Source organism: Larus michahellis, chromosome 8, assembly GCF_964199755.1.
Source record: "Larus michahellis chromosome 8, bLarMic1.1, whole genome shotgun sequence".
NCBI lineage: Eukaryota > Metazoa > Chordata > Aves > Charadriiformes > Laridae > Larus > Larus michahellis.
In genome coordinates this window covers 46,710,653-46,736,154 of record NC_133903.1, presented here as the reverse complement: position 1 = coordinate 46,736,154, position 25,502 = coordinate 46,710,653, and the positions used below count along the sequence as shown (strand labels likewise).

The window sequence follows — 25,502 nt, the reverse complement described above, 5'->3', positions numbered from 1 at the left end:
CGGCGGCAGAGAGCTCCGGGAAATCCTCCCACAGCGGCCGCGGAGGCGTTGGTGACACCCGGAGCCTCATTTTCCCCCTTATTTCAGGATAAAAGTTCTCCAGCTTCAACTGCACCGTGTTACTCCGTGCAGCGAGAGAGCTGGGACTCGTGGGTTTAATAGAGATAACGAATTAATCTGCTTTTCTTGGGAATTCCCTTGATTAGAGAAGGCACTGGGAAAAGTTAATCGAGGCCCTGACATTAGAGGAGGGGAAAAAAAAGTGTCACAGTCATAAACAGAGTACAGGATTTATTTAAGACATGCAAGTGAAATACACGCGACAAAAGCCACTTTTCCTGCAGGATGGCTGCTGTTAACGCTCCACGTAGCGTCTTCAGAGTGAAATTGCTTCCCTACCGATCTGCAGCAAGAACTGTATTTGAAGTCACCCGTATTCAATTAGAATAATAAAAAAAAAAACAAGACGGATTTCATTTCCCTTAGAAGAAAACATCCAGTCTTGTAAAGAATCCTAACTGAGCCGTAATGGCTTTCTCCACTGAGGTGAATTCAGCAGAAATTAGGAAACACTTTACTGAGGAACAGGAATTCTTTAAATTTTACACAAGGATTACCAAAAGTGATAAACAGGTTTGTTCCAGTTCGGGCGCACGCTGTGAGGCCCAGGGCAGGAAATACTTGAGGAGGCATTACGCTTGAGGTGAATATGTAGTTTTACTACTGGCCTAACATAAGTGAGGCTACCAAAACTAAAATAATCTAATTCTTTACTTTTTGAGCTATTTGGATACAGAGGATTATTTTTGTAATTCTATGTTTGTTATTGCTATGGGAAAAATAAAAAAATAAGCGTTCGTTATTTTACTTACAGCCAGTTAAGCTCTCTTTATCCAGCAGCCAAGGAGGAGTCCTGCCTATGGCTGTCTCTGAATGGCATCAACAAGATCTGAAAGAGTTCCTTTGTTTTAAATCCCAGAGGCCCTTAGAAACTCCGCCTCGCTACCCTGGCTGCACGGAGGCAAATGAGCATTAATCCTATTTCACAGGTAGAGAAAACCAAAATAAAGTGTTAACATTGCTAAGGCCACACAAGGTATCACCATCAGAGCACTGGTAGGTACTAACACCTCCTGCCCTTGGTTCTCAGGCAGCAATTCATCAAGAGACAGAAACAAAAGAAAACTCTCGTTAGTGCTAGAACTCAAGTCCTACTCAAAGGTGCATCAGTACTCTGTAACTTAGTCTCTGCCAGGGAGTAACACAGAGGCATGGCAACTGGGGAAACAGAGGCACAGGAAAGGCAAATGACTTGCCCAGTGTTACCAGCCGGTCAGCGGTAGAACAGGAGACACGACCAGCTCTCCCAAGCATCAGCCTGGCAGCAGGCAAAAACGCAATGTTAAAATGGGAAGGGGCCCTCTGACGGGTCTTTGCTCTTACTGTACAGTCAGGAACTAATTTTGTGACCTTCCAGAACCCAAACTGGACACCTTTGGTAAAGAGACACAGGGCAACTCTACAGTTAAAGCAGGATGTTTTCCTATAAGACTTGCTAAAAAGTACTTGAGGCTTTTGTGATAGGACAATCAGAGCTAACATCAGAGCTGAAACCTACCCCTGTGGCAAGCAACAGAGAAGACTGGCCTGAAGGCCTGCTCCAGGGTATGCATTTATTTTCCTCAAATCTACAGGCAAATTAAAAGAAAATAAGATAATATCAGGTCCCACAAGTACTCTAAAGTAGATGAAAAGCACTGGGCATGGCTGGTTACTTGGGGTTTAATGAATGGTTTATGGACATAGTGCAACTGTAGCACATTTCACTTTATTCCCTGTATAAAAAAATACTAATAAAGATATCAAAATTGATGTCTGAGCAGTTGTTTAGTCTTAAAATGCTTTCATGCCTTCAGCCTTCCTCCCCCCCCCCCCCCTTCATGGTCATACCTAAAGCTTTCAAAACTGTTTCACAGGCAGTAAACCCGAAGTATTGCCCAAAGTAAAAGTAAACCCAAAGTATATAAGATAATAACATGTTTGGAACTTGATTTAGACTCCCCCACTCTTTATCTAATCCCCAAAAGATTTGATGCTTCCAGGAGCAAGCTTGCAGTCATTGTAATAAATCCGCAAACTTTGACATGGAAGCTACAGTATCTCCAGATAGGAGGTCAATTAGAAGCAGTACATCATAAGTAAACCTACTCAGGAAGGAAGATTTGATTTGGACAGGTTTTTTTTGACAAATTGTGGCAACAATTACTTTGTAGAAGAGCAGCAGAGGAGCATGTTATTCTAACACCTTATTTTCTAGTATTTAATAGGGGTCATTGAAGGGATAATAGGGGTGTCCAGCGTCTCTTGCTACTAGCTTTCCATCCACCTGTAAAGTAAGCAGACAGACTCATCTCAGAAAGATTAAAAAAAAAAATCCATCTTTACTCTCAGCTTCAAATTCTGCACGGTTTAGATTTCTAAATCTTCATATCCCAAACATCTGGGAGCATCTTTTTCAGCTAAAACAAGAGTTGTTCCCTCTACTCTTGAGTCCTCTTAGCACTCCTTGGGAAAAAAAAAAAAGTAAAAAAAAAATTTAAGAAGAGACAGATTTCTGTAGCCTACAGCAAGAATCTTTCTTCCAGCTGCTGAGGCTTGAAGAATTAGATTAAGAATAGTTAAAAGCCTTTTGCCTTGCAGCCATTATTGAGTAAGTGTTGTGACACGCACACTTCAAAAAACTTTACAGGAGTCAGAGCTCTTGCCCATGTTTCCATGATGGATAGTTACCGGGATGTCAATTTTACAGGTGGATAAGATGAAACACATTGAATAGCTTGGTCGGGGTCATACACTGAAATATTAATAGCATCACTGAACCCCCCCGTAGCACTTTTTGTCTAACATTTCCATGGAAGACCAGCTTCTCCAGCTGTAAAATGAGAATACTGAAACTGATGTCCACGGATAATGAAAGAGGCTCAGGCTGGCCCAAAAGCAGACGTGGCCATGCAGAAGTCTCAGTTCCTTCATCCCACCTCTAAGCACTCAAATACACAAGTTGCATTTATAGTTGCATTAAGTCCATCCCAACACCGAAAAGCTGAGGTAAAACCTTGGTCCTCGTCTGTAATGTTTGGGGAAATTTAGGTGCAGCATCAGCAGATAGACACCTCCCTGGGTGACGACTATCATCATTCAGCTAAAACATACTAAGCGACTAATGGCTGAATAAAAGTTATGTTAGAGAAATCATTGATTTTTATGCATAGAAATGTGATGTTAGAGATCACTCAAAGTGTTAGGGGGGCAGAGGAAATCACAGAGACTTTCAAATCAAGTATCCACTATCGAGTCCCTCTATTAGCTTTCAGTATAAAAACCTGCATTTGAAAGCAACAACTGGAATCCCTACTAATGAATTGTTTGCCGTGAAGACTACTGAAGTGTGCAATTAGTCACCTGGGGGCACTACAGAGCAAAAAACTAAGATGTTAAGGTTTAACATCTGACTGATGCTCAGATTAAAATACAAGCTGAAGTGAAGATGTCAACTGAAGGCAATCCTTAAAACTGTGGACAAAAGTATCACAGTATCTTCATGTTTACTCATATTTTCTTGAGAGCAAACAACTTCCTCATGTTCCTAGGATTCACGTTCTTCATTCTTTCCCCCAGTTTCTTCCCCCTGTGTATTTCACTACACAGGACAGCTTTTCAGGTAAGCATTCTGTTTGCAGCGTGCCAATACAGCAGCTGCCTGAAGCAATGTTTCACATCGCTAATTCCAGTCTACCCCAGGAATTTGAGAGAAGGAGGAAGGGTAAAATTGGCAGCGAACACACTGCAGGTCAACAGTAGGTAACTACCAAAAAGAGACAGATCGTCATCATGTGTACAACACTTTCAATCCTCCTTTCCTGGCTCACTGGTCATTCAAGTTCCACTAAGTATATTCCTTGCCCAACTATGCATTTCCAAAAGTTTGGATTTCAGGCTGGTGTAAGGTAATTTCCAATCTCTATCCAGATAAGGAACCCTTAAAGTATAAAACAACGCAAATTGTCTACATTCAATATAATATCCTCAGGCTTTAAACAAAAACACAGTGTGGAGAAGAGTGGCACAACTATAAGAACTTGTGGTTATAGATCAATGAAGTAGAGCAAGGAAAAACTGTCTCGTCAGTTATGATAGGAGCTCTGATACCACTGCCATATCACACTTTGAAATCCAGACACAGTAAGTTAGATTCATAGAGGAGATAGGCATGAAAGGTTAGACAGGAATTTTAATTCACAGTTGATGAAAATTCTTTCCAATAAGCCCAGAAGGGATGGGCAGGAGACAAAAGGTTCTGCTAGAGACCTTACAGCTACAGAGTCGTGTTTTAATTCTCCTCATCTTGCTTCTTCCTGTCTTGTTATCTGACAATATGGCAATATCTTTGAAGCTCAGCTGCATCACATTCACCCTTTTTCTAGTTGGATGGGCTGGCACTTTGAACTGTATTTCATCTCTCCTTTGTGAATCACTGTGATCTGATCAGGTCTCCCAGGTAACAAAAGCACATGAATTATTCCTGGCTTGTCCAAGCCAGGAATACATTCTAATCTATTCTGCAGTTTCATTAACAAAACAACTTTGTTTGCAGCATGAGTAGCAAAACACTTGAAAGAAACATACTGTCAGCAGCAGGTGTGCTTGTCACTACCACACAGAGATCAGCAGCTAAGCTCGCAGTTTGGTGTACAGACTCCTGATCCATAAACACAAGGATAATTTTGGTCGCAGGGATGTGGGGGTTTATATTTACGCACACATACTAAAGCAACCCTACAGTTAAAAGCATGGCCTTGAAGCTCTTGTAAGCCCCAGCATGACAAACAGCGAAAGCTGTAACAAGTATCTACCCTTGATATGAGGCAGTAATTCACCACACATTCACAACTTCTCTTTTCTAACTCAAAACTAGTCATCTATATGCTCTCAAGTACCCAAAAAACCTCAATGATAAATCCTGGAGAAGAGCTTTCCCCAAAGAACTCCTATAGCCAGTAGCCACTGACTGTTGCAAGAATAATTTACAGGCAGACAAACAGCTGGAGAGCCAAGGGTATGCTTGACAGCTTCCAAATTTTCAGATACCTACTGTATCTATGCAGTGTACTGTATGCTAGAGAAGGGATAAATCACTTCAGACTCATTATGGCACAGTCGTCATATGTTGGTCAGTGATGCACCAAGGAATGGCAACAGCTCTCTGCTGTATATACAGAGGCAGGACAACAAAAAATGAAGAACACTATAAAGACAGCAGACAATAAGACGTTGAAATTACTTTTTTTTTTTTCCAGTGAGGGAAAAGGAACAAGGTTATGTCCTTTAATATAAGAAAAGACAGACCAAGAAGCCTTCCACATTTATAAGGCATTGGTTTCTCTACAAGCAGACTGGTATCTGATAGCACGAGGTAAAGTTTCACGTGACAGAGTAAACTACTAATGCTAAAAGATGCTGCAGCTAATGGATTTGGGAAGAAAAATAATGGAGCTTAAGCCAGACTTTGGAAGGTCATTACAGCAGATGCCGAAAGGGGGGACATCCAGTGGAGGGGAGTGGCCGGTTTCCTTTATGTGACTTCCACCATGAATGTGGAGAACTAACAGCACCCTGAGTCTTCACTGATCTTAAAGGTTTATGGTATAAAGTAGATGGGGACAGCTGGAACAAGAAGTACTTCTGGAGGAACGCCATGGCCCTTAGCTTGCTTGTACATGAGATGAACAAACCAGCAGGAGTTTGGTGAGATTTGAAGTAGGACGCAACTCTGGCTAAAGGCCCATGGACAGGTCAGTAATGAGAACTTGAGGGAGCTGTCAGCAGCCAGAGCAGAGGAAAAAAGTTTTCAAAAAGCTACCTTTGTGTACCCAGCTTTTGAAAAATTCTTTCATTTTAGATACCCTAAAAAGATGTAGTGTTCTGATTCATAAGTAGTTCTGATAGGGACAGTGAAAGAAAGAAAACTGCAGAAACCTCAAGTTGTGACCACACAGACATAATCAAAACCATTAGAAACATGAGAAATTTACCGTAATCATTGGCACAATGTAACGCCAGTTTTTATTCAGGCTTCCAATATGGCTCATCTCCTCTTCTGTGAGGCTGAAATCAAACACCTGAGAACAGAAGCAAGAGGCTTTATTCAATAACCGTAGATTTTTCATATTTAATTGCCTCTTGGTTTTGTTTCCTTTGTAATTCACAACCATCCCCTTGTGCCGTGAATTTCTCCAGAGATCCTCAAGCAATAAAACTGACTTAAAGGCAGAAAGGTTTGATTTATCAATCATCCAGGACAGAATGGAACAGCAGCAGTGACCTGAGATACTGCTGACTGTTTCAGTGCTTAATCTCAGATGACAGTGCAACACCACAGTTGTAACTGAAGCAAAACACAAACACAAGATTGGAATAATTTATTAAGCTGTGGTTACATAATAGTTCTTTTCTACTTTCAGAAAGAAAACCTATATGCTGTATTAGAGTTGCAAGGTCCTAGTTAAAACCCAAGTAAATTAAACGTAATGCAACTCGTAATAATTCAAATACCATCAGAAGCTGCAACTTTGTTAAGTCTGAGCCTCAAATAGAGGGAATTTCCGCACAACTCTGATTAATAGAATTTAAGTATCTGCAAAAATCTTGGCTTCAGAGAGTATCAGTTTGTCTTCTGTTCATAAATATGAAGTTGCAATTAAACCCATCTTATAACAAACACCCAAACAAAGGCTTAAAGCCTGAGGCATTCATACACCTGCCAACTCTAAGTTTACACTGATACTGCATAGCACTCTTCCACAAACATAAAGTGAGACTGTTCCTCCAAGTGCTGCCTATTCAGTCAATATTCTGTTCCCATGCAGATCTAAACCTCGATTAACTGCAGAGTTTACTGGATTTTCTTGACACTTCTAGCAGTAAACTACACAGCAGAAATTGATTTAATGGGAGTAACAGCTACAGAAACAAGCCTTAACTTAAAAATAAGTATGTAACCAGCCAATCTGTATGATTAAGGGCTGAAAAAAGATCACAGGAGGTGATTCAGAGACTTCTTACCAAATTATTTGAAGTCAGAGTTTTCAAATAATTTCTAAAGCGAGCTGTGTCTATTTCAGAGCAGAAGTGAATCACACTAATTATATTCCTTCATCATTGTTAGAATAGCAGTTTGCTGCAGAAATAGTCACCATCCCTCACTTGCGGGGTAGAACAACTGCTATTCATAAATAAGAACCATTAAACATCACCAGAATAGTCCCTTGTTCAATAAATTTGTATTCAGATAAATTTCAGTAAAGATTTTTCATTTAGACTTGTACCAAGGACATTCTTTGCGTTTTGATAACAAGACCATCCATGTGCACATAGGTGTACGCATACACACATTTAACTTCTTAAAACATATCAAGTTTTTTTTCCAAATATCTTTACCCTCCCTTCTAAGCATGTGCATACATTGATGAACAAGTATGACTCAAGTGCCTCAGCTTGTTGCTCTGCAAGTAGTATGACAGTATATTACTCACATGAAAGGGCATTGCTGAAACTCCTTTTCTCCATTTAAACTTACCTGGACATTTTGCTGAATGCGAGCGGGAGTGACACTCTTGGGAATGGCAACCACTTTACGCTGCACTTGCCATCTGTTAAGAGAAGGAGGAGAGAGATTTTCTACGCATGCAGCTCAAGAATATTTATTTTGGTTGAGTAATAATCTGTGGCAGCAGAGATGCCACTTATGTTTCTATGCGAAATAAAGATACCCAGCAGAGGGCTGACATAGCACTGTATTGTATTAGGACCTAGTATGTCCAAGCTCAAGCAAGACAGTAGCTGCTGGACTAATCAATGAGAGGAAGATGCTCATCCTTTGAGCAAGCAAGCAAGTTTCAGGTGCTTTAAGCTAGAAACCCAAGAAACAGTCATAAAAAGGTACCTAAGCATTTTATGCAAGGTCTAACGTAACAATCACCAAGAAACTAGAAGAAAACCCAGATCCCTCAAGTGCCTGTCTAGTGGCTTGAGCCTCAAATCTTGAACATGTTCAGCTGGCAAGGTAGCTTGCTGCTGCCCAAGACTTGTGCTAGTGATATCGATAGATACAGAGCCAGACAAAAAACGAGGATAGAAATCCAATTTTACTTTACAAGGTGCTGATCACATTCTGGGTATCACTCAATCTTGTTTCCCAGTATCCAGTAGCTGGCTTTTGCTATATAAAAACAAAACAGCAAACGGTTCTTCAGTGTGAAGAAGGAAGGTGCCTTCCTCAGCCCCTCTTCCTGGAAGCCCACTTGAATGCAGTAGCAAGAGCTCAAGGATTCAAGCAACTGGCCACAGGCAAATTCAGTAAGTGGCACTCAAATGTGGTACACTGCTGCCTTAACTGCCCTACTGCTATTCCACAGAAAAAAAAAAAGTAGCGAACTGTTCCAGGCAAGGATCCAGGCCCTGAATGGACCCCTCTAATCTAGTCTACCCACCTGCCCCCAGGCAAGACCAACTTTACCAACTCTGTCAAACAAGCACCAAAATGAGGTCTGCTTTTGGCACTCCCTTTGATTTTAACTCACACCGATGCGGAAGAACAAGCACTTTAAGTACATCCCTTCTAGCTTGTGTGTTTTGCTTTATTTAAGGCTGGGTCCCAAATGCCACCCGCTCTCACAATTGTTTGGTACCTCAGGATGATCTGTGCAGGTGACTTGTTGTATTTTTCTGCCAGTTTTTTGATCCCAGGTTCTTCTAGAAGCACAGGCTCATCTGGGTGTTTCCACATGCGATCTGGAGAACCCAAGGGACTGTAGGCAGTGACAACCAGTCCTTGTTTCTGGCAGTGAGCTATCAGCTCATTCTGAGCAAGGTAAGGATGGCATTCTACCTATTAAAAGGATCCACAATGAGTGGCTAGGGAACAAATATCAACACAAAACTCTAAACAAACCAGAAGTCAAAAGCATAGCAGAACCAAACACATCACAGGAGGTCATTCAACATTCTGCAAAACCTTATGAAGATAAGCTTTAATGAAAGAATGAAAGAGTGTCTGGTAGGCTAAGCTTACAGGAAAAGGAAAACAGACTGCCTAACTTTAGAGTGCTGGATTTTCTCCACATACCAAACAGATCATCCATCAAGCAAGGAAGCTCTCTACAGAATGGATTCAAGTTACTCTCCCACAGTCTTTATTTCTTATAGATTAAATAGTTCATGACAGGGAAGATGAACTCTTCCACAGATCTGTTCAACTAAGCAGGCGTAAGTGGCCACAGAACATGGATACAGGCTTCCTCCTCAACACATTAATCTGCCTTGAAAGACCACCTCTGTGTCCCTACTCCTACAGAGGTGGCTATATTCTTCCCTGTACATAGGAAGCTACCCCCCTTGTGCTAAACACATAGCATTGGTTTGCAAATTCTTCACTCTTACGGACACACAGTAAAGGTATTCACCTTCTCCATTATTCACCTTACCTGCAGCACAGCTGGTTTGACAGTAGCCACACTTAGTACATCATTGATCTGACGACTGTTGAAGTTTGACAGCCCAATGGCTTTCACAAGACCTTTTTCTACAAGCTTCTCCATAGCCTTCCAGGTATCCTTGTAATCAGTGTAATCATAACGCATCGTGTTATCAGGATTCTTTGGGAACAGGTTGTCCCCTCGTCTACAGCATCAAAGGTAAAGTGTAAGTACATGTATATTATTTATATTATGTTAATTGTTCACCAAAAGAAACTTTCCCCAAAGTATTCTTAAAAGCTTACACATAGTTTGGAGGGTAAAGTACGAACTGAGCTAATTTGTTGAATGCCATTATGCTGACTTAACCTATAAGAAATTATTTCACATACTGTCTTTCCAATGTAAACTTGTTATACATTACTTTGAACTACTTACCTATACAGTAGTGACTTCACAGAACTGATAAGCCACTGTATACACAGCAGCAGCTGTTTGCACACTTCGATCACAGTAAAACAGGTGATCGAGAAAGCAGAAACTCAGAGGACAGCTTTGGTTTTTCAATTTGTTTTTGAGAGAAGACTGATATTCTTCATAGTCTGTTTGAAGCTGCTACCAAAGTGACCTTGGTTTAAGACCTATCTAGGAGAGACTGTATTCAAAGTATGCTGGTTTCCCAACCCCTCTGGATTCTGTAGCAGCATCAGCACTCAATACAAGTGCAGATTCTCATAAAAGTCTTAACATCTACATATTGATTGTAGGTTGTGTGTGTTTCCAGATAGTCATACCAACCCATTTAAAAATAAAATAAAATTAAAAAAAACAAAAAAAAAAACAAAAAATAAGCCAAACAAAAAATAACAACAACAAAAAAAAGAAAAACAAATCAGACACAAAGAACCTGATTATGCCAGGTGACACCACCACTCTGCTAAAGGACTAGGACTGGTCTCTGAGCAGTTCACGTACAGATAGTTGCCAGCAATCCCACTGGAAGAGCACTGCAGGACACCACTAGCTCAGATCTCAGAGCCTGTCCTACATAGCTCGAGCTAAGCAGTGAATGGTGCAAGAAATGGCAGCAGCTGGGCAACAAGGGGAGATGGGTTTTGTTCATGTCATTGATAAATCTAGAACCAAAAATAACTGAAAGCCTTATGGGCTCCCAACTCGGAAAAGCAGCCTCGTGTGTCAAGAGTAGTATATTAACTGAGAGATTACTTTTAAAGACCTAGAGGCACTGTGATTTTCATCTGGGAGTCTGTTTTAATTTCTGTGTAAGTAACATTTGTTTGCTCAGCTTCCCAATACAATAGGCATTATATATAGCCATGCATTAAAAGAGCTGAAGTAGAGCTAATGGACAACTGGAGGTGGACGGTTTCCAATGAGGAAACATGAAACTGCTGAAACTGTCAGTTTTGTCAACAGTTTCCACAACATCAAGCAAATTTAAATATTAGTAATATCTAAATATGCATCATTATTTGTGTTATGTGTTGTTATCAAAGCAATGTTTAATGTTTTGGGTTTTTTTCAATCAACTGGAAAACAAAGTTATTTCACAACAGGGGGAATTTTTAACAGAAGTTCTTCCTCCAAACCAGCTCTGCTTGAAAACACTTCCTCATTCTGTTATGCTGAGGGATATATTTGTAATTGGAGTGTCTTTCCTGTTATCGGTAGTGTTTTCTTATCGGTATGTTTTGTAAAATTCAGTTCATATGACTAGAAGGGGAAAAAGTGTTCTCAAATTTGTAGAACAGACAGAAGCCCCTCAATCTGACAGGCCTTCTCCTGGTGAGTGAGGTCTCCATGCAAACATCTGGTCAGGAGATTTACGCTCCCCTTGCCTTTTTACTGATCGTATGGGCGGAGGGGAGGAAAACCTACTTCCATATCTACAAGAAAATAGTGCAAGGAACTCTGCTTCTGATGGGGTTGTAGGATAGGTGCACTTAGCACTTAACTGGAGAACTATTGCTTCTCATAATTCCTCAAATTGTAGGATTACTGCAATTAAAGTGTCCTAAGAAGTCATTTTCATTTCCTCCTCATGCAGACACCACCTTGATACTGCATGTGCTTGGCCACTTCAGTACAGTTAATAACTATGAGTGAAAAGTGTTGTCTTCTTTACAAAGCACTTAATTCTCATTTTACAGACAAGTAAATCTAAGGCACAAAGTAGTTTTGTTATTTCCTCAAGGTTACCATGTAGGTCAATGGCAGAACCAAGAATAGCTGCCACACTTCCCCAATGCCTAGATGAAGACACTAGACTTCTAATGTATTTTAGTGTATTTTAAACTTCTAATACATTTTAAACGCAAAGATTTTACCTCACAGCAAGCCACATTTTCAGCTAGTATACAATGGCAAGATTGAGTACAGAAACCTGTCCCATAAAGTTTTATTACTTTTTCCTGGTTAGACTACTTTCAGTTACCTAACTTTGGCACCCATGCCAAACCGTCAGAAGCTTAGTGATCCTAATTTCATTACTTAGTTGTTCTCACTATTAAAAAAAATTAAGTAATTGCCTAAAGATTTTAAGTGAAGACTTAACACCCATTTTTCCAGCCTCATCATTGCAAAATAATGAGAACAACTATCCTTTTTCTATTTACAATACTTCTACGCAAAACCAGAAGTTTTGTCTCCTCTACTGTATGTTTACAGATATGCTACAAATCTAACAGTAAACAAATTCCCACCCAACTGAAATTCAAAGAAGAATGAAATTCAAACAATTGTTTCTGTGAATGAATGGACCAAATATCAGTAAGTGTACAGGTACACTAGTAGCTTCAGTGAGAAACATCTTGCAGGCAGTATACACAGGAAGAAATTCACAGCTCAGAAAGAAGGTCCTCAGGATAAACCACCAGCCACTTAGGTAAAACTGGGGTTTCTGCATTCTGTGCCCTTTCCATGTAGAACTTACTCAAAGGCATGAGGCCAGTGCATGAGGTACAGGTCCAGGTAAGCCAGTTTCAAATCTCCAAGTGTTTTCCTTAGCGCTGGCTCTACGTCATCTGGGTGGTGCTTGGTATTCCAGAGCTTTGATGTTACAAAGAGGTCCTCCCTTTTAATAACCTTTAAAAAAGGGAGGAGAGCATAATTTACCCAAAGAAGTTCAGAAAGAGAATTGCAGCAATTTCCCAACTAGCTTTAAAACAAAGAGAACAATTTAAGTTGAAAACAAAAAAGTAACACACGGAACCTACAGCTAAACCTTTCAAAAACGTATTGGATGGAGAAGACAGAGATAAATACACACATTGTCCAATCCTAAAATTTAACAAATACTTTGCAATTTATTAGAAGTTTTGAAAAACAAACCAATCCTCTCCACACACACACTTTTCCAAACTTTCCAATTCAAGTGTTAAAGCCACTACTAAGTGTGATGTGGCCAAAAGAATGATTACTCGGTTTATTCATATGTAAATTTTGTAATTCCTATTTAACAATTCACATATTCTAGGCACAACCAGCTAACTTACTATACCCATCACATGTTATAAACCAAGAATGCTTCTCATGGAAAGAGCGTGGGAAAATAAACAGAAGTTGTTTCCCCAAACCTCTGCACTGGAGTTTCTAGGTTCTGGAAGGAATGCACTAAGAACTGAGCACCCTGTACCCTGTATTGGAAGGGTAAGAGCAAGAAATTGAACAAATAGAAAGTTGGTTAACTAAGTAGAATAAAATGCAAAAGGAAGATCATATTTGGCAAGCTAAAACAGAGAACACCATCAGAAGGTACTGCTCACTGTCTTACCTATCACCAAATTTCATTCAAGTCTATACTTTGTAAAGGCTGGAATGATTAATTCCTTAGTTTCTCTCCTCCAATTACTCAGTAATTTCTGTGTTTCACATATAGCTGTTGTGTTTAAAGAGCAAGATGTTTTAAAAATTCTAGTTTTAAGTTAGCTAGATAATATGAACTGAAGAAGAGAGTCCTATGCTTCCCTATATTAGTTTCCATATCTAGTAGGAAGGAATCCCTGGGGCAAGCTGAAAACAGCCTCTCTCAAGCTAATCACATAACAAAGAGATTGCCCTAAAGCCAAGGCAAGAGCAGCAGGAAAGCAGGAACATAAGAACTTTCTTTCCATGGACCTGAGGCTGAACAGGTAATCCTTCTGGCTCCTCGGGGCAACAAGAACAAGCAGATGAATTTAAGATTTCATTTCAGGTCATCCATAGGAATGCCTGTCACGTTACATTATATTTAGGCCATGGAGTCTCAGAGGCAGGCCCCAGAGTCACAGCTACCAAACCTCCACATGCAATCACTGATTCAAAACAAAACAAAAAAACCCACCCTACGCATTTACTCACTCATATTTTATCTATAACCAAAAAACCCACAGTGACTGAATTTGCTGTGGTTAGCCACCATTGTATGCTATTCTACACTGGCAAAGTAGAGTAACTTTTCATATAAATCATGGCAAATATTTTACATTATAACTAGCAATTCTGAGAACCTCCAATGTTTAAACACCCAAACTGGGATACTTTGCAAGGGTGAAAGGGGCAGGCAGGGCAATTATAAAAAAGGCATTTTCTGTAGCTTCCATGCAAATATTCCTGACTATCTTTTCTCCTCCTGACAGCCAGGATGGTTGTAAGAGGAGAGAAAGCCCTCTTTCATGCCTGCTCCTGGTAAATAACAAACAGCTAGTACAGACTGGAAGGAAAAGCAACAAATGTTAACTTTATAGTCTACTTTCAGGTCATAGCTGTAAATTTTGATACGGCATATAGTTAGCACGGTGATTCTTGTGTTTTTACCTTGTTGGGACCAAGGCATTCCTGGAAAGCCTCACCGATCTCCGCTTCATTGCTGTAAGCTGCTGCGCAATCAATGTGGCGATAACCCACACTTAGGGCATATTTCACTGCTTCTTTCACCTGTAATCAGAAACAGATTACCCAATGCAATCAGTAGAAAGGGACACATGGCTGGGGGGGAACCCTCAAACATTAGGGACTTCGTGAGGAACACCCCAAAGTACACACCTACGTAAGGTCATGAGACTCAAAGAGAGTAGGCTACATTTCTCTCCAGCACAGCCTTTAGGACTAAAGAGCTAATTGCTAGCAGACGCTCCAAGAGTAACAAGAAATGAACCATGCACACAGGCCAAGCATGCAAGAACTCACCAAACAGAATAGGGCTTCATTCTTACCTAGAGTTGTCACACTTTTCTTAAATATCAAGTGAGCAATAAGAAGCAGTTTTCAAATAAATCATGCCTGAATATTAACCCATGGCCTGTGGGGAATCTCCCAATGAAGCTCACAGCTTTGCATCTTGCTTTCCACATTGTTGACAACGAAGGTGTTACCAACAGCCACACATCCCTCACTCCATATTGTTATACATAAGCCAGAACCGTTGGGAATAAAGGCTCTATATTTCAAATCTTTTTTGCTTTTGAAAGCTCTAATGAAGCATAAGCACAAAACATTCACATGTGGGCCTCAGATATGGAGCAAGTCTGGAAACTAAAGAAGGAAACGCAGGATGGCATCTTTTCAAGGATTCTTAAATAGCTTTTGAATGAAGATTTTTAATAACCAATTGTGCAAGAACCAAGAACTACTCAGACTGCAGTGTAGTCAGTCATTAACTCCTGTTAGGCTGACGAGCATTAAGTAAAATCTACTTTATTTAACTTGCAGTGGACAGTAAGCACATGTTCTCTTTTATATCTGCCCCCCCATCAAGTCCTACAGTCTTGTAAGAGTATGCCTTATCTGTACAGTGATTTCTATACATCGCTCTTCTCTGACTTGTCTGTCAAGACTGTGGGAGACTGTAAATTACTCTGTGTGTAAGGCTTGACACAGTAGGGCCCTAATCTATTTATTGAGATTATGTCTCTCTTGTCAAGAAATTAAAAAATGCATCCACAAAGGCTAGAGAGACTGATTTCTTTCAACTTAATCAAAGTACTGGCATTTTCAATTTTAAAGCTTACAAAATTATTACCAACAATTAAAAACATGTACAGTCCTGCTTTCAGATGCTACAGAAAGAGAAGGGGGAATGAGACATGAAAAAGATCTCACTTCTGTTGGTGGATTTGATTTATTTTTCTTGTCAAGGACTGCAGTACAGGCAGACACAGGATATTCTGACTGCATTCCTTGGCATTTTGAGAGGAAAACTGGAATGTAGAGTTTCCCTTAGCTAGAATGACAAAGCACTTCTGTTACAGCAGTGAAGTAAGCTCTTCCTTTCTCTAGGATGGTATTTACAGTCCTTGTTTCACTTTCACAAAGACATTCCTCAGAAGGTCGCTACAAAGTCAATAGTAGTAATTCTGAAATCACTTGAGACATATTAAAGGCTTTTCAGACTCAATATCCACGTTCCTAAAAGGTGGGAGCTGTGGAACAGAAGCAGAGAGGAAAGGCAAGAGAGCTGTGTTCTTTGTCTGTACTAATCCCCCATTTCCTCTACCAGGATAATACATTTTTTTTTAATCCAAACAGGTACAAAACTTGCCATAAAATGTAAATGGGCACTACATGCAGAAAAACAAGGATAAGACACTCCAAACACCTCTGCAAAGTGATAAAAAGGAGGCCAGATTTCTATTTCAGAGTGTTTTGATAAATTTCTAGCACTGAAAAACCGGGACTGGTCATTTAAATAAGGTTTGGATTTGGGCAACATTTATACTTCTGTAAACTACTCTTAACCTACTAAGACATTCCAATGTGAACTGAGAGCTCCTGTTCCATGTACAAGGCAAATAATCAAGAGAAAACGTGAAAAAAAAAAGTGGGGGTGGGAAACCCTAATAACAGACAGCTGTAAACCTAAAAAGAGTACTTTATTTTAACAGAAAGTTTTGTATTTTTGACATTATGTTCAGATGGGTACAAGCATTTCCAGTGGGGCTGGGTCAGGAGGGGAAAAAAAAAAGATGACAGAAGCACTTGGAGCTTCATACGCTTCTGGATATTTGGTGCTGTGAAGTAATAATAGCCAAAGGATCCGTGAAACTTTCCGTATCTTCTTTAGTTTAGCCTTGCAATACTGCTATGGAAGGAACAACTACTGAGTTCATTTTGCATTGGGGAAATTGAGTCACACAACTTAAGACTTGGCCTTCCACCCACCCTCTTTTGTTTCTGAAGACAGAGGAACACAATATTGCTAACAACAGTGGCAGATTCAGAAACAGAATCTGAAAGTCCCAATTCATTATAATATCCATTACTAGATTTCCAGTTCTTCAATTTGCCCATCACAAGGTGAAAAACTAACAAGCCATCTTTATACTTCCAAGCAATGCAGCATTCAGGTGACTAGGGAGCCTCTTCTGCACAGCCCCAAGCCATTATGAAGAGGCTTTCACTCTAACAGTTCCAGTCAGTAATACTTGGAAAGAAAGGGCTCTGACAGCCTCCCCTGCTTCCTGCAAAGTTGTCACATTTTAGCAGTACATTTGATGAAGGGAAATAGGAAAAAACAAACAAATAAACAACAAAACAGATCACCAGTCCACATGATATTCAGATGCAACATGACTTGGAACATAAGTGTTGCTATATCACAGTTTGTACATACTGTACTAAAATTTGCTGAAAAGGAACTCAGACCACCACATAAGTAATGCTGATGTTCCCTAAAATAAAGAGTTTTGCCTCCTATCCTTCAGATGTGGAATTCAAGTTCCTCCCTTAATATATACGAGTAGTAGTGAATTTGTGTGCACGTAAGAAGGATTCTCTAACAAACTTTTCAAGAACTAAAATGTCTCCTCCACAGCTGCAATCCTGTCACAAGACACCCAGTCTGACTGGTTTTCTAAGGTACACATTTCCTCCTCAGCTTTCTTGAAGTTTCGCACTGAAAAATACAACTTCCCTCAGCCCCATGTCTCTCTCCCTACAGAATCAGCCTCTGCCACAGCAGGTTAGACTGTTCATCTGGTAGGGATCAATCCTCCAGGTTGAAAGGATGGCCCACTTGAGAGCAGAGAACAAAGCATGAAAGGATTACAGATAATCAAACTCCAATATTAAAAAATCCAATACTAAAAAAAAGCATGCTACTGCTATTTTTGATGCTCCTATCTGAATGGACTTCTCTTTGAACTCATTCATGCTGCCAGTTCATAAGCTTCTGTACTGTGTTCCCTTCCACTCAATAGCCCTCCATCGTGTTCCCCTGGTAACATGTAAAACAAATTTCTCTTCTAACATTTGATCATGTAAGATAGAAAACATCATATTATTTTAAGTTAGTCTTCCAATGTGAATTTAGATTCAATAATTTCCACCGCCTATTCTTACCGTCTAGGAAACAAGGGCTGCAATGACACCTTTGTACTGGACCACCAAGATCTGGCTTCAAGGACAAGGCTTGTTTAGGATCAGGAATAGTAACAGCAATAATAAATAAATTAATCAAGAGAGTAAGGTCAGGACTGAAATGCAGCTTGGCAAGGAAAATAATTACAATCTGCAAAATATTTACCTGAAATAATCTAAAACCTCTCCACTTCCACTCTGGTTCCTAATGCAGCCTTGCACAAAACAGCTTTTGATAAACAGCTTCTACTTGGGAAACAACTAGATTAAATACAATCACTTATTATTATTATGCTTCTCTAGATTTTTGGCCCTTAGCCTTTAATTCACATTTGCAATTATTCTCCCTGAACTACATCATGTCCTGTTAAGGATAAACCATTTGGACACTGCCAAATTGCTGGTATGCTTCTGAATTTGATAAATCTCCATGTAAAAGATGCAAACAATTTTGAAGAGTGATAAATACTAATTTATTTATTCCATAGGAAAGGAATAGTAGCAACTTCTGTAACTCTGGTCATTTTCACTGCACTTTCTAGATCATGTCTTCAATACATTCTAGGAGTAAGTCTTTGAAGATCGTAAATATTCCACCGAAGTGACTCCCATTGACTTCCATGGGACCCCAAAGAAGATCTCTGGATCCCCTGTGGAGTTCATCTGCTAGAAGTGCTGCTTACTATGGCAAAATCCATCTGAACTAGGTTTAAATTATGCACAAGCAGGATCCTTCCAGATTGTTTTCTAAGATTGCACTTTCCTCAGAACAATTAGTGCACAAAATAAACAATGCATTCATATTTTGTTTGTCTAGTTTCAGGCATTTGTTTTAGCACAATGCACATTAAACTCCTTTGGGTGCACAGAAACTCATCAATTAAGTTCCTGCATGTTAATAAACTTAATTCAGCTGTCAGTTGATGTTTTAAGTGACAGAGCTGAACATTCCTCCTTGTCCTCATTTAAGAGGTTGACTGACCTCTCAAACCAACTCATCTTCCACATTAGTACAGCTTCTATTCCCAACAGATCCACTGTCCTGACAGTTGTTTGGACAGGAAGCCCAACAATAAAATGGCTCTGAATAGATTTAATTTTTATAGCTTGTTTCCCACCTTTTCCTCTAGCTGGCACGAGCAAATAGCACAACGGGTCATCTTGAGAAGGGTTTTAACTTTCCCTCTCAGTCAGGAGCATAATGTCATCCAACATACTTCAAAAACCATCATGAAGCTAACACAAAAGGCATTAAAAACAACATTTAAAACAACAATAATAACTAAGAATTCCACCAAGCAAGAGGACACTCCTGCTGAAACGCTCCACATACTTGCTGTGAAAGGCAACCTCTGCCCCCAGGAATTTATTTTTTTAAATAAATGAAACAGAAAGGAAAGGACAGACAAGGGGGAGAAGTATTACAGTAGGAGGAACAGTCCATAGCATGCAGAGATTCCCACAGACAGTTTGTAATAACGCACAGAATGGCTTCCAAGTGTAGTGTTGCCAATTCATTGGATTTAGAATCGAATTTAGAAGTGGATTTAGAGTGAATGTCTAATGACACATTAGTCGTCTTAGTCTAAAAGCAGGGTGACCCAAGCAAGTTCTTTGTTTTTCTGCTAAGTGTAGCCTGACGACTGGAACAGGACTTATTACAAGAACAACTAGGGTTCTTGCCTCACAAAATAATGCTTTCAGATGAGTCATCAGCCCAAGTCAGAGGGTTGTCTGGTCAAACTGGCAGCCTGAGGATTTACCAGGAGAAGAGTCAGGCACCATATTACAGCTACAGCATTTTCCTTGTCTCACCCTATTCATTAATCTCTTTATGGATTCATCTCCCAGAGCACCACTGCCTGAGGTCTGCGTTAACAAGTCTTAAAGGAACTTCTGCTGCTGCTTTTGTGCCTTAAGATGTTAAAATCATGCAAATATATACATACATTCCACTGACTTCACTGGACCTAAGACTAAAACCATTCAAGTGAAGGATCCAGGCCTCATACCCGGGATCTTCAAAAAAAGCACACAAAACACAAACACTAGTTGAGAGCGCAATGTTGTATTGTTCTCTGCTTACTTGGCCACGTTCACTTTTCCAAGTTCCCAGTCCTATGAGAGGCATCTTCTGCCCAGTGTGGAGTCCAACAAAGTCGCATGCTGCAGACATTTTTGCCTAAAAAAGAAAAAGAACAAACTGAGTTTTGCAGCAGTTCAGTAAGTTGCAACACTTCACCTTTTCTATGCAAAAATAAATAATTAAAATCATAGAGTTCCTCCTGATGCTAGAATAAAGCTGAAGTAGCTTCTTTACAGATTTTACTGGTATAAAGGATATGAATAGCTACCCTGGAGAGAACAGAAAAAGAGCCCTCCTTTACAGTGCCCAGGTTTAAGATTCCTCAGGGTTGAGAAGAACAAAAAGAAGCATCCTGCAATAACATACAATTAATACAGAAGCTCAGGTGAAAACATGCTTTTTCTTTTTTTTAAATTAGCAGCAAGCATTGATGAGGCAGAAGGGCACAAGAGATTTTTGTCTGCCCTTAGTGTAAAATAATTCCATAGGACTTCTGCACTAAGTCTTCCACTTTTACCAACTCACTAACAGCTGGCTCAGGAACCAAGCTCTAATTATTGCTGCAGTTAGGGATAAACACATTTTGTCAAAAACAGCTGCTGCAGATTAAAGTTTGAAGACCAGATAGAGGTTCGATGAGGAGTGAATGGTAAAGGCATTTATGAAGGCATAGCCCACAAAACCAAAAGAAAACAAAAAATAATGTTCCAAAGAACATCACTGCTGAAGGATCAGTCCCATATTTTTATGCCAGATACGTGCTTTGTTAACCTTGAATCCCAATTTTCACCAACTCAGAGCTGGACTACAGCTCATTATCTAGGCTGTCCAGCATTGTGAAGAAAACCAGAAACACTTTGGCTTCCTCTGCAACAAGCATAACTGTTTATGAATTGTTACACACCTGCAAAAGGCAAATGCTACCAAATGAGAAGACCTTTAGACCTTTTTTTTTCCCCCCCAAGCACTAAAAAACTCTGATGTGAAGTGGGGGCTAGCAAAGTGAACAAAATAGAGACACTTTCAAAGGTGGATACTAGAAAATAACACCTCGGTACATGGATCATTTAAAACTGATGCATATGTATATATTTTTAATCATTCTGACATAGAACTATAAATAGCTATGTGCTTAGTGAGATAAAATGCTAGGTTCTTACATATTTGTGTGTTTTTAATCACAAAATAACTTTCTGTCTTCCTGCTCTTTTCTGTGTCCCTGCTCCATCAGAAATGGACACTATCATTTAGAGAGATGAGAGATTCCTTGTTCCTATACTGCCAAAATCAACATGTAGACTCTGATGGAAATTTGAGACTAAGAGCTCAGCTCTTGCATAAGATGCATTTCAAGTACAAACAATGCAATAGTTAGCATTGCTCTTATAGAAAGTGTTACACACCTGATTTAGCAAAAATTCACAGAGGAGTAGCATTTTTCTGTTACTAAAGGGAGAATGAAAAAAAGATCATGCAGAGTGAGTTGTCACTTTGAGCCTGGGCTTCTCTCTCATGCCTAGCACTGTGATATCCAAGCATTTTCTCTGTGAAATTCAACAGAACAAAGGTCCAGCAGGATCTTCCATTACCTGTTGCTGGCATTACAGCTGCTGCAAACAGCAATCTGTTCACAATGGCAAAGTTTTTAATCAAAAAGGAAGGTTTTTCAGTGCGTCCCAGTGTTCTCACAATCTACATTTCTGGTTAAACTGTTAAAAAGAAATGGCATTCAGGATGCTGACTAGCTGATTTCAGCAGAAGCTGAGGAAGTTACTTCCCAAGTTCTGCTGTGTCAAAACATTAATGTTATTTGTTTAAAAAAAGAATAATCAAGAGTATTACAACCATGTAATGTTGGTTGAATGGCTGACACTGTAGGAGGAATGCATGTTTTCAAAGCAGAGCATTCAGAGAGCATACTATCCCAAACCAGCTCTGCCTTCTCCGTGTTCTTATCATTTTCCTCAGATAATTAAGTCCTAGCTGATGGATGTGCTTACACAGAAATTTTTTATTTTCAATTTCTTGCTTAGCTTCTGAAGCCATATTTTCATAGATTTACAGCAGACACCAACCAGCACACTTGTTTTACAGAGACATAATAGATTAGTTGGATCCTGACCTGAAGGCCATCCCACACCAAAGACTTGGCGATCCACATAACAGTTAACCTGAGCAGGTCCAGGTTTGCCTTGTGCTGCGCTTCATGTACAGCATGGCCTTCAGGCCTGTGCTGTGGGACGCACATCCCATGGCCACAGATAAGTTCAACAGCTATTTCTAACAGGAGTCTGCAGGCAGCTCCCACTTGGCACCTGCAATTACACCACCTATGTGTCCTTGCTTTTATCTAAGAAAGCAGGAAGTTCTCATGCAAGCATCCTATCTGTTTGACAGTAGAAATGATGAATAAAGTCCTTTTCTTGTAAGAGAATACCCATTAGCTCAAGTGACTGAAACAGGGTAACCCTTTCTATGGACAGGATCTGCATAACATGGCAGGCGTGAATCAGCGGAGGTCTGTTCAATGCTGCACGACTCAGGGTTCCCAGCACCTGAATGGATGTAAGATGATCAATGCTATCCTCTTTCTTTATAGGGTTAGCTCTAACAAATAGCATTTGAGACGATACTTTACAGAGTCTTATCGGGATTGTAACAGATCAGCATCTCCTGCTGCAGAACAGTAGTTAAACACAAACTAATGGCTCTGAATTAGTACTGAGATGTATTGAGTCCAGATGTTAGTGCTGAAGGCCTCAGTGAGCCAAACTGTAGGTGTACATTTATTTTATGGGGTAGGAAGTCAGAGAAAGACTAACAGTGATAGCAGTATTCTCTTCTATTCTGAATTTGCATAGCAATTTTGTAGTTAGCTACACGCAAGTAGGTGCTTTTTACCTGAATTTAGTTGCCTAGGTAAAGGTATCTTCTCACACCATGCAATACAACTAAAGACTTAAGGCTATTTGATTCACATAAGCCTATAACACAGACGTAACACAGCTATAAGCTTTAAACAAACACATTATGCAATCATCTTAAATGCAACAGTTTAGCCCAGAAGACAAGGTACACATGTTTAATCAATAACTAACATCAGCACTTTTTCTAAGAACTATCTTGCTTCATGTAACACTGTTGTATATTAACATCATAGAGAGTGTACAACTACAGCCTCTGGAAGACTGGAAATATGCCAGAATTAGAGACACTGGAAGAAAACACACTAATTAATACTTTCCACTCAGATTCTTCCCCTAACAAGGGGAAGTAAGAGAACTACAATGTCTGCTAGCCATCATTATTTCATTCATTAAAAAGCTGAAAGCCTCTTTTTAGAAAGGCAAAACCAAAAATAAACATAGAAGCAAACTAGTTCTGGACAAGTAAGATGTGGTTTTGGCTTAACAGTACCCACCTATTGCCACATTCACATAAAAGAGTTAAGGCTCAGAGCAATTCAAAGGTAGTGTAAGCAGCCTGGCTAGAAGGATGCTTTAATAACCAGAGAAGCTTAATCCACAGCTGTGCATCACCCCACAGTTACAACTTATTTTTAATGCAAAGCGAGGAGTCTCCCATCAGTAATATATATACAAATATGAATTAAATTAATATGCACAGCTATGCAAATAGGTATATATTGAAAATACGGAAGTCCCTGCTACCGAATCGCTTCATGCCCCGTAAACGGGGACTAACCCTCCATATTTCGGCTCCGCCGGAGGCGCCAAACGTGCCCCTTATCGGGGCGGCCCAGAGCGAGTCCGCCCGGCGGCGGAGGGGCGATAAGACCACCCCACCGGCGTGCTCACTCACCGCCACACCGCCCAGCGCCGACCACTTACACCGCCGCCGACCACTTATACCGCCGCTGCGGAGCTTCCGCTTCCGGCCGGGAGCTGCCACCGGGCCGGCCCCGCCGGGAACGGGGTCCGGTGTTGTGATTTTCGCGGTGCTGACCGGGCTTTGCAGGTTTTCCCTCACAGTGCGGGGCCCGCTGCCCCGGCCCGCTCCCGGGATTGACGCGTTCGTCTTTCTCCGGCTCTCGGTTCGGTTCGCATGAGGAAATTCCCACCGCCCAGGCTGTCCCGTTCACAGCCGAGCGCTCAAGTGATATACCCGGTAAACTGCACCACACGGGGAAACGGCAACGTACAGAGCTAACGGATAAAGGCTACAGGAGCTGTATAGCAGTGACATAAAAATCTCCTTGTCTGCTGTTTGCCTTGGCCTCTTCAAGCTGTTTTTATTGTTAGGAAGACAGAATTTCCCCAGTTTTGTTTGCAGCCCTAAATAACAGGAATCCAGGGAAAGTGCAAAGCCAGTCACACTCGTTTCGCTTCGGCTAATAAAAGCTGCTAAAAAAAAGGTGTACCGAGAACAAGAAGTGGCACTTCCCTAGAGGACTGAGGCCCCTTTTGTTGCAGGTGCATAAGAATGTGTTTCCTTATTTGCCCAAGAAGATTGAAAGTAAGATTAAAGCAGAGTGATTTTACCTGAGTGCTTCCTTCTGGGTAGCAATCTTGCTGTCGTAGTCAGAGACAACCTTCAACAGCAGCAGACTTTGGCCTGTAAGTGAGAGATCTAATCTTAAAAACAACTCAAGAACATTATAACCAGTTTCAAATTTTACTCCGGGCTTCCATTTTTATAAGTAATTTATAAACATTCAGAATTTGAAAATAGTAAGATCAGAAATAAGGCAATGTGTATATCCAACAAGGTTTTGAAGAGGCTGTTATTTATTTCCAGAAAGATAATTCTGCTACAGATTCTTTCTCTGCTGTTCTGACTTGAATGGCTCAGGAGGCTTAAAGGCACAAAGGTTAATTAATCTCTTGGGCATGCACATGACCAGATTTTTCTGTTGTGCAGCCTGTTTTGAAAAAATACAGGAAAGTGGAAAGAGAGTGCAAGGACGAGACAAGACAATTAAAAGTGAGAGGAAACAGAACATTGAGAAGAGGAAAGAATAAAGGGGGAGGAATCACTGCTGTGTTTGATTTATTTTTTTACGGAGACCCTGTCAATCACAAATCCATTTGAAAATCCACAGTCTTAATGCAATAACAGAAGCTTGAATTATATTAATACCACATATGAAAACTTTAACAAACCTCAGCCTCTGATAATGTAATAGGGAGTAAAAGAGAAAAGGCAAGGAAGATTAAAACATTTTGTCATCAAAAGGCAGTGATTATCCAAACGTACAGTTTGTTAATTAAAAAAAAAGGATGTGTAGAGAAGGAAAAGGTAATGCAAGACATTTTGACCTAGAAATACCATCTTCACTTGAGCAAAACAAGGAAAACAACTATGTGCATTGTATATTTAATTATATGTAATTGTTTTCATTAAAACTATTGTGCACCACCAGCTGCTTGTGCATAAATGCCCCACGGCTTGGGAACATGTCAGTTGTTGACTTTTCAGTTGACTTTCTGCGTGTATTATACTAAAATGTCCCCACATGGCCAGGATTTTACTCTGAATGTGCCCCTGATGGTACCATGTGTACACAG

General features: G+C 40.2%; 1 protein-coding gene across 4 annotated transcripts; it reads right to left on the bottom strand.

The window, feature by feature from the left end:
• Positions 1 to 274: 274 nt before the first annotated feature.
• AKR1A1 (aldo-keto reductase family 1 member A1) lies at positions 275 to 24,770 on the bottom strand. 4 transcript variants are annotated; one of them, XM_074597899.1, is made up of 9 exons: positions 24,477 to 24,770; positions 19,975 to 20,070; positions 14,349 to 14,468; positions 12,487 to 12,638; positions 9,543 to 9,738; positions 8,748 to 8,947; positions 7,637 to 7,709; positions 6,093 to 6,179; positions 275 to 2,386 (listed from the first exon to the last, which is right to left on the bottom strand). In XM_074597899.1, the coding sequence occupies exons 2-9, from the start codon at positions 20,062 to 20,064 to the stop codon at positions 2,321 to 2,323; spliced, it is 984 nt and encodes a 327-aa protein (XP_074454000.1). In that variant the 5' UTR covers positions 20,065 to 20,070; positions 24,477 to 24,770; the 3' UTR covers positions 275 to 2,320. The 4 variants fall into 4 exon arrangements, with proteins under 4 accessions (XP_074454000.1, XP_074453998.1, XP_074454001.1 ...); XM_074597897.1 differs by lacking the exon at positions 24,477 to 24,770 and adding an exon at positions 23,797 to 24,070; XM_074597900.1 differs by lacking the exon at positions 24,477 to 24,770 and adding an exon at positions 23,680 to 23,840.
• Between the last annotated feature and the right edge of the window lie 732 nt (positions 24,771 to 25,502).

Coding starts and splice junctions, on each gene's coding strand:
- AKR1A1 (XM_074597899.1), bottom strand. CDS start 20,064: ATGTCTGCAGCATGCGACTTTGTTGGACTCCACACTGGGCAGAAGATG. Junction 8,948..9,542: donor TCAAACCAGCTGTGCTGCAG/GTAAGGTGAATA, acceptor TCCTTTTAATAG/GTAGAATGCCATCCTTACCT. Junction 2,387..6,092: donor ACATTGTGCCAATGATTACG/GTAAATTTCTCA, acceptor CTTACTTTACAG/GTGGATGGAAAGCTAGTAGC.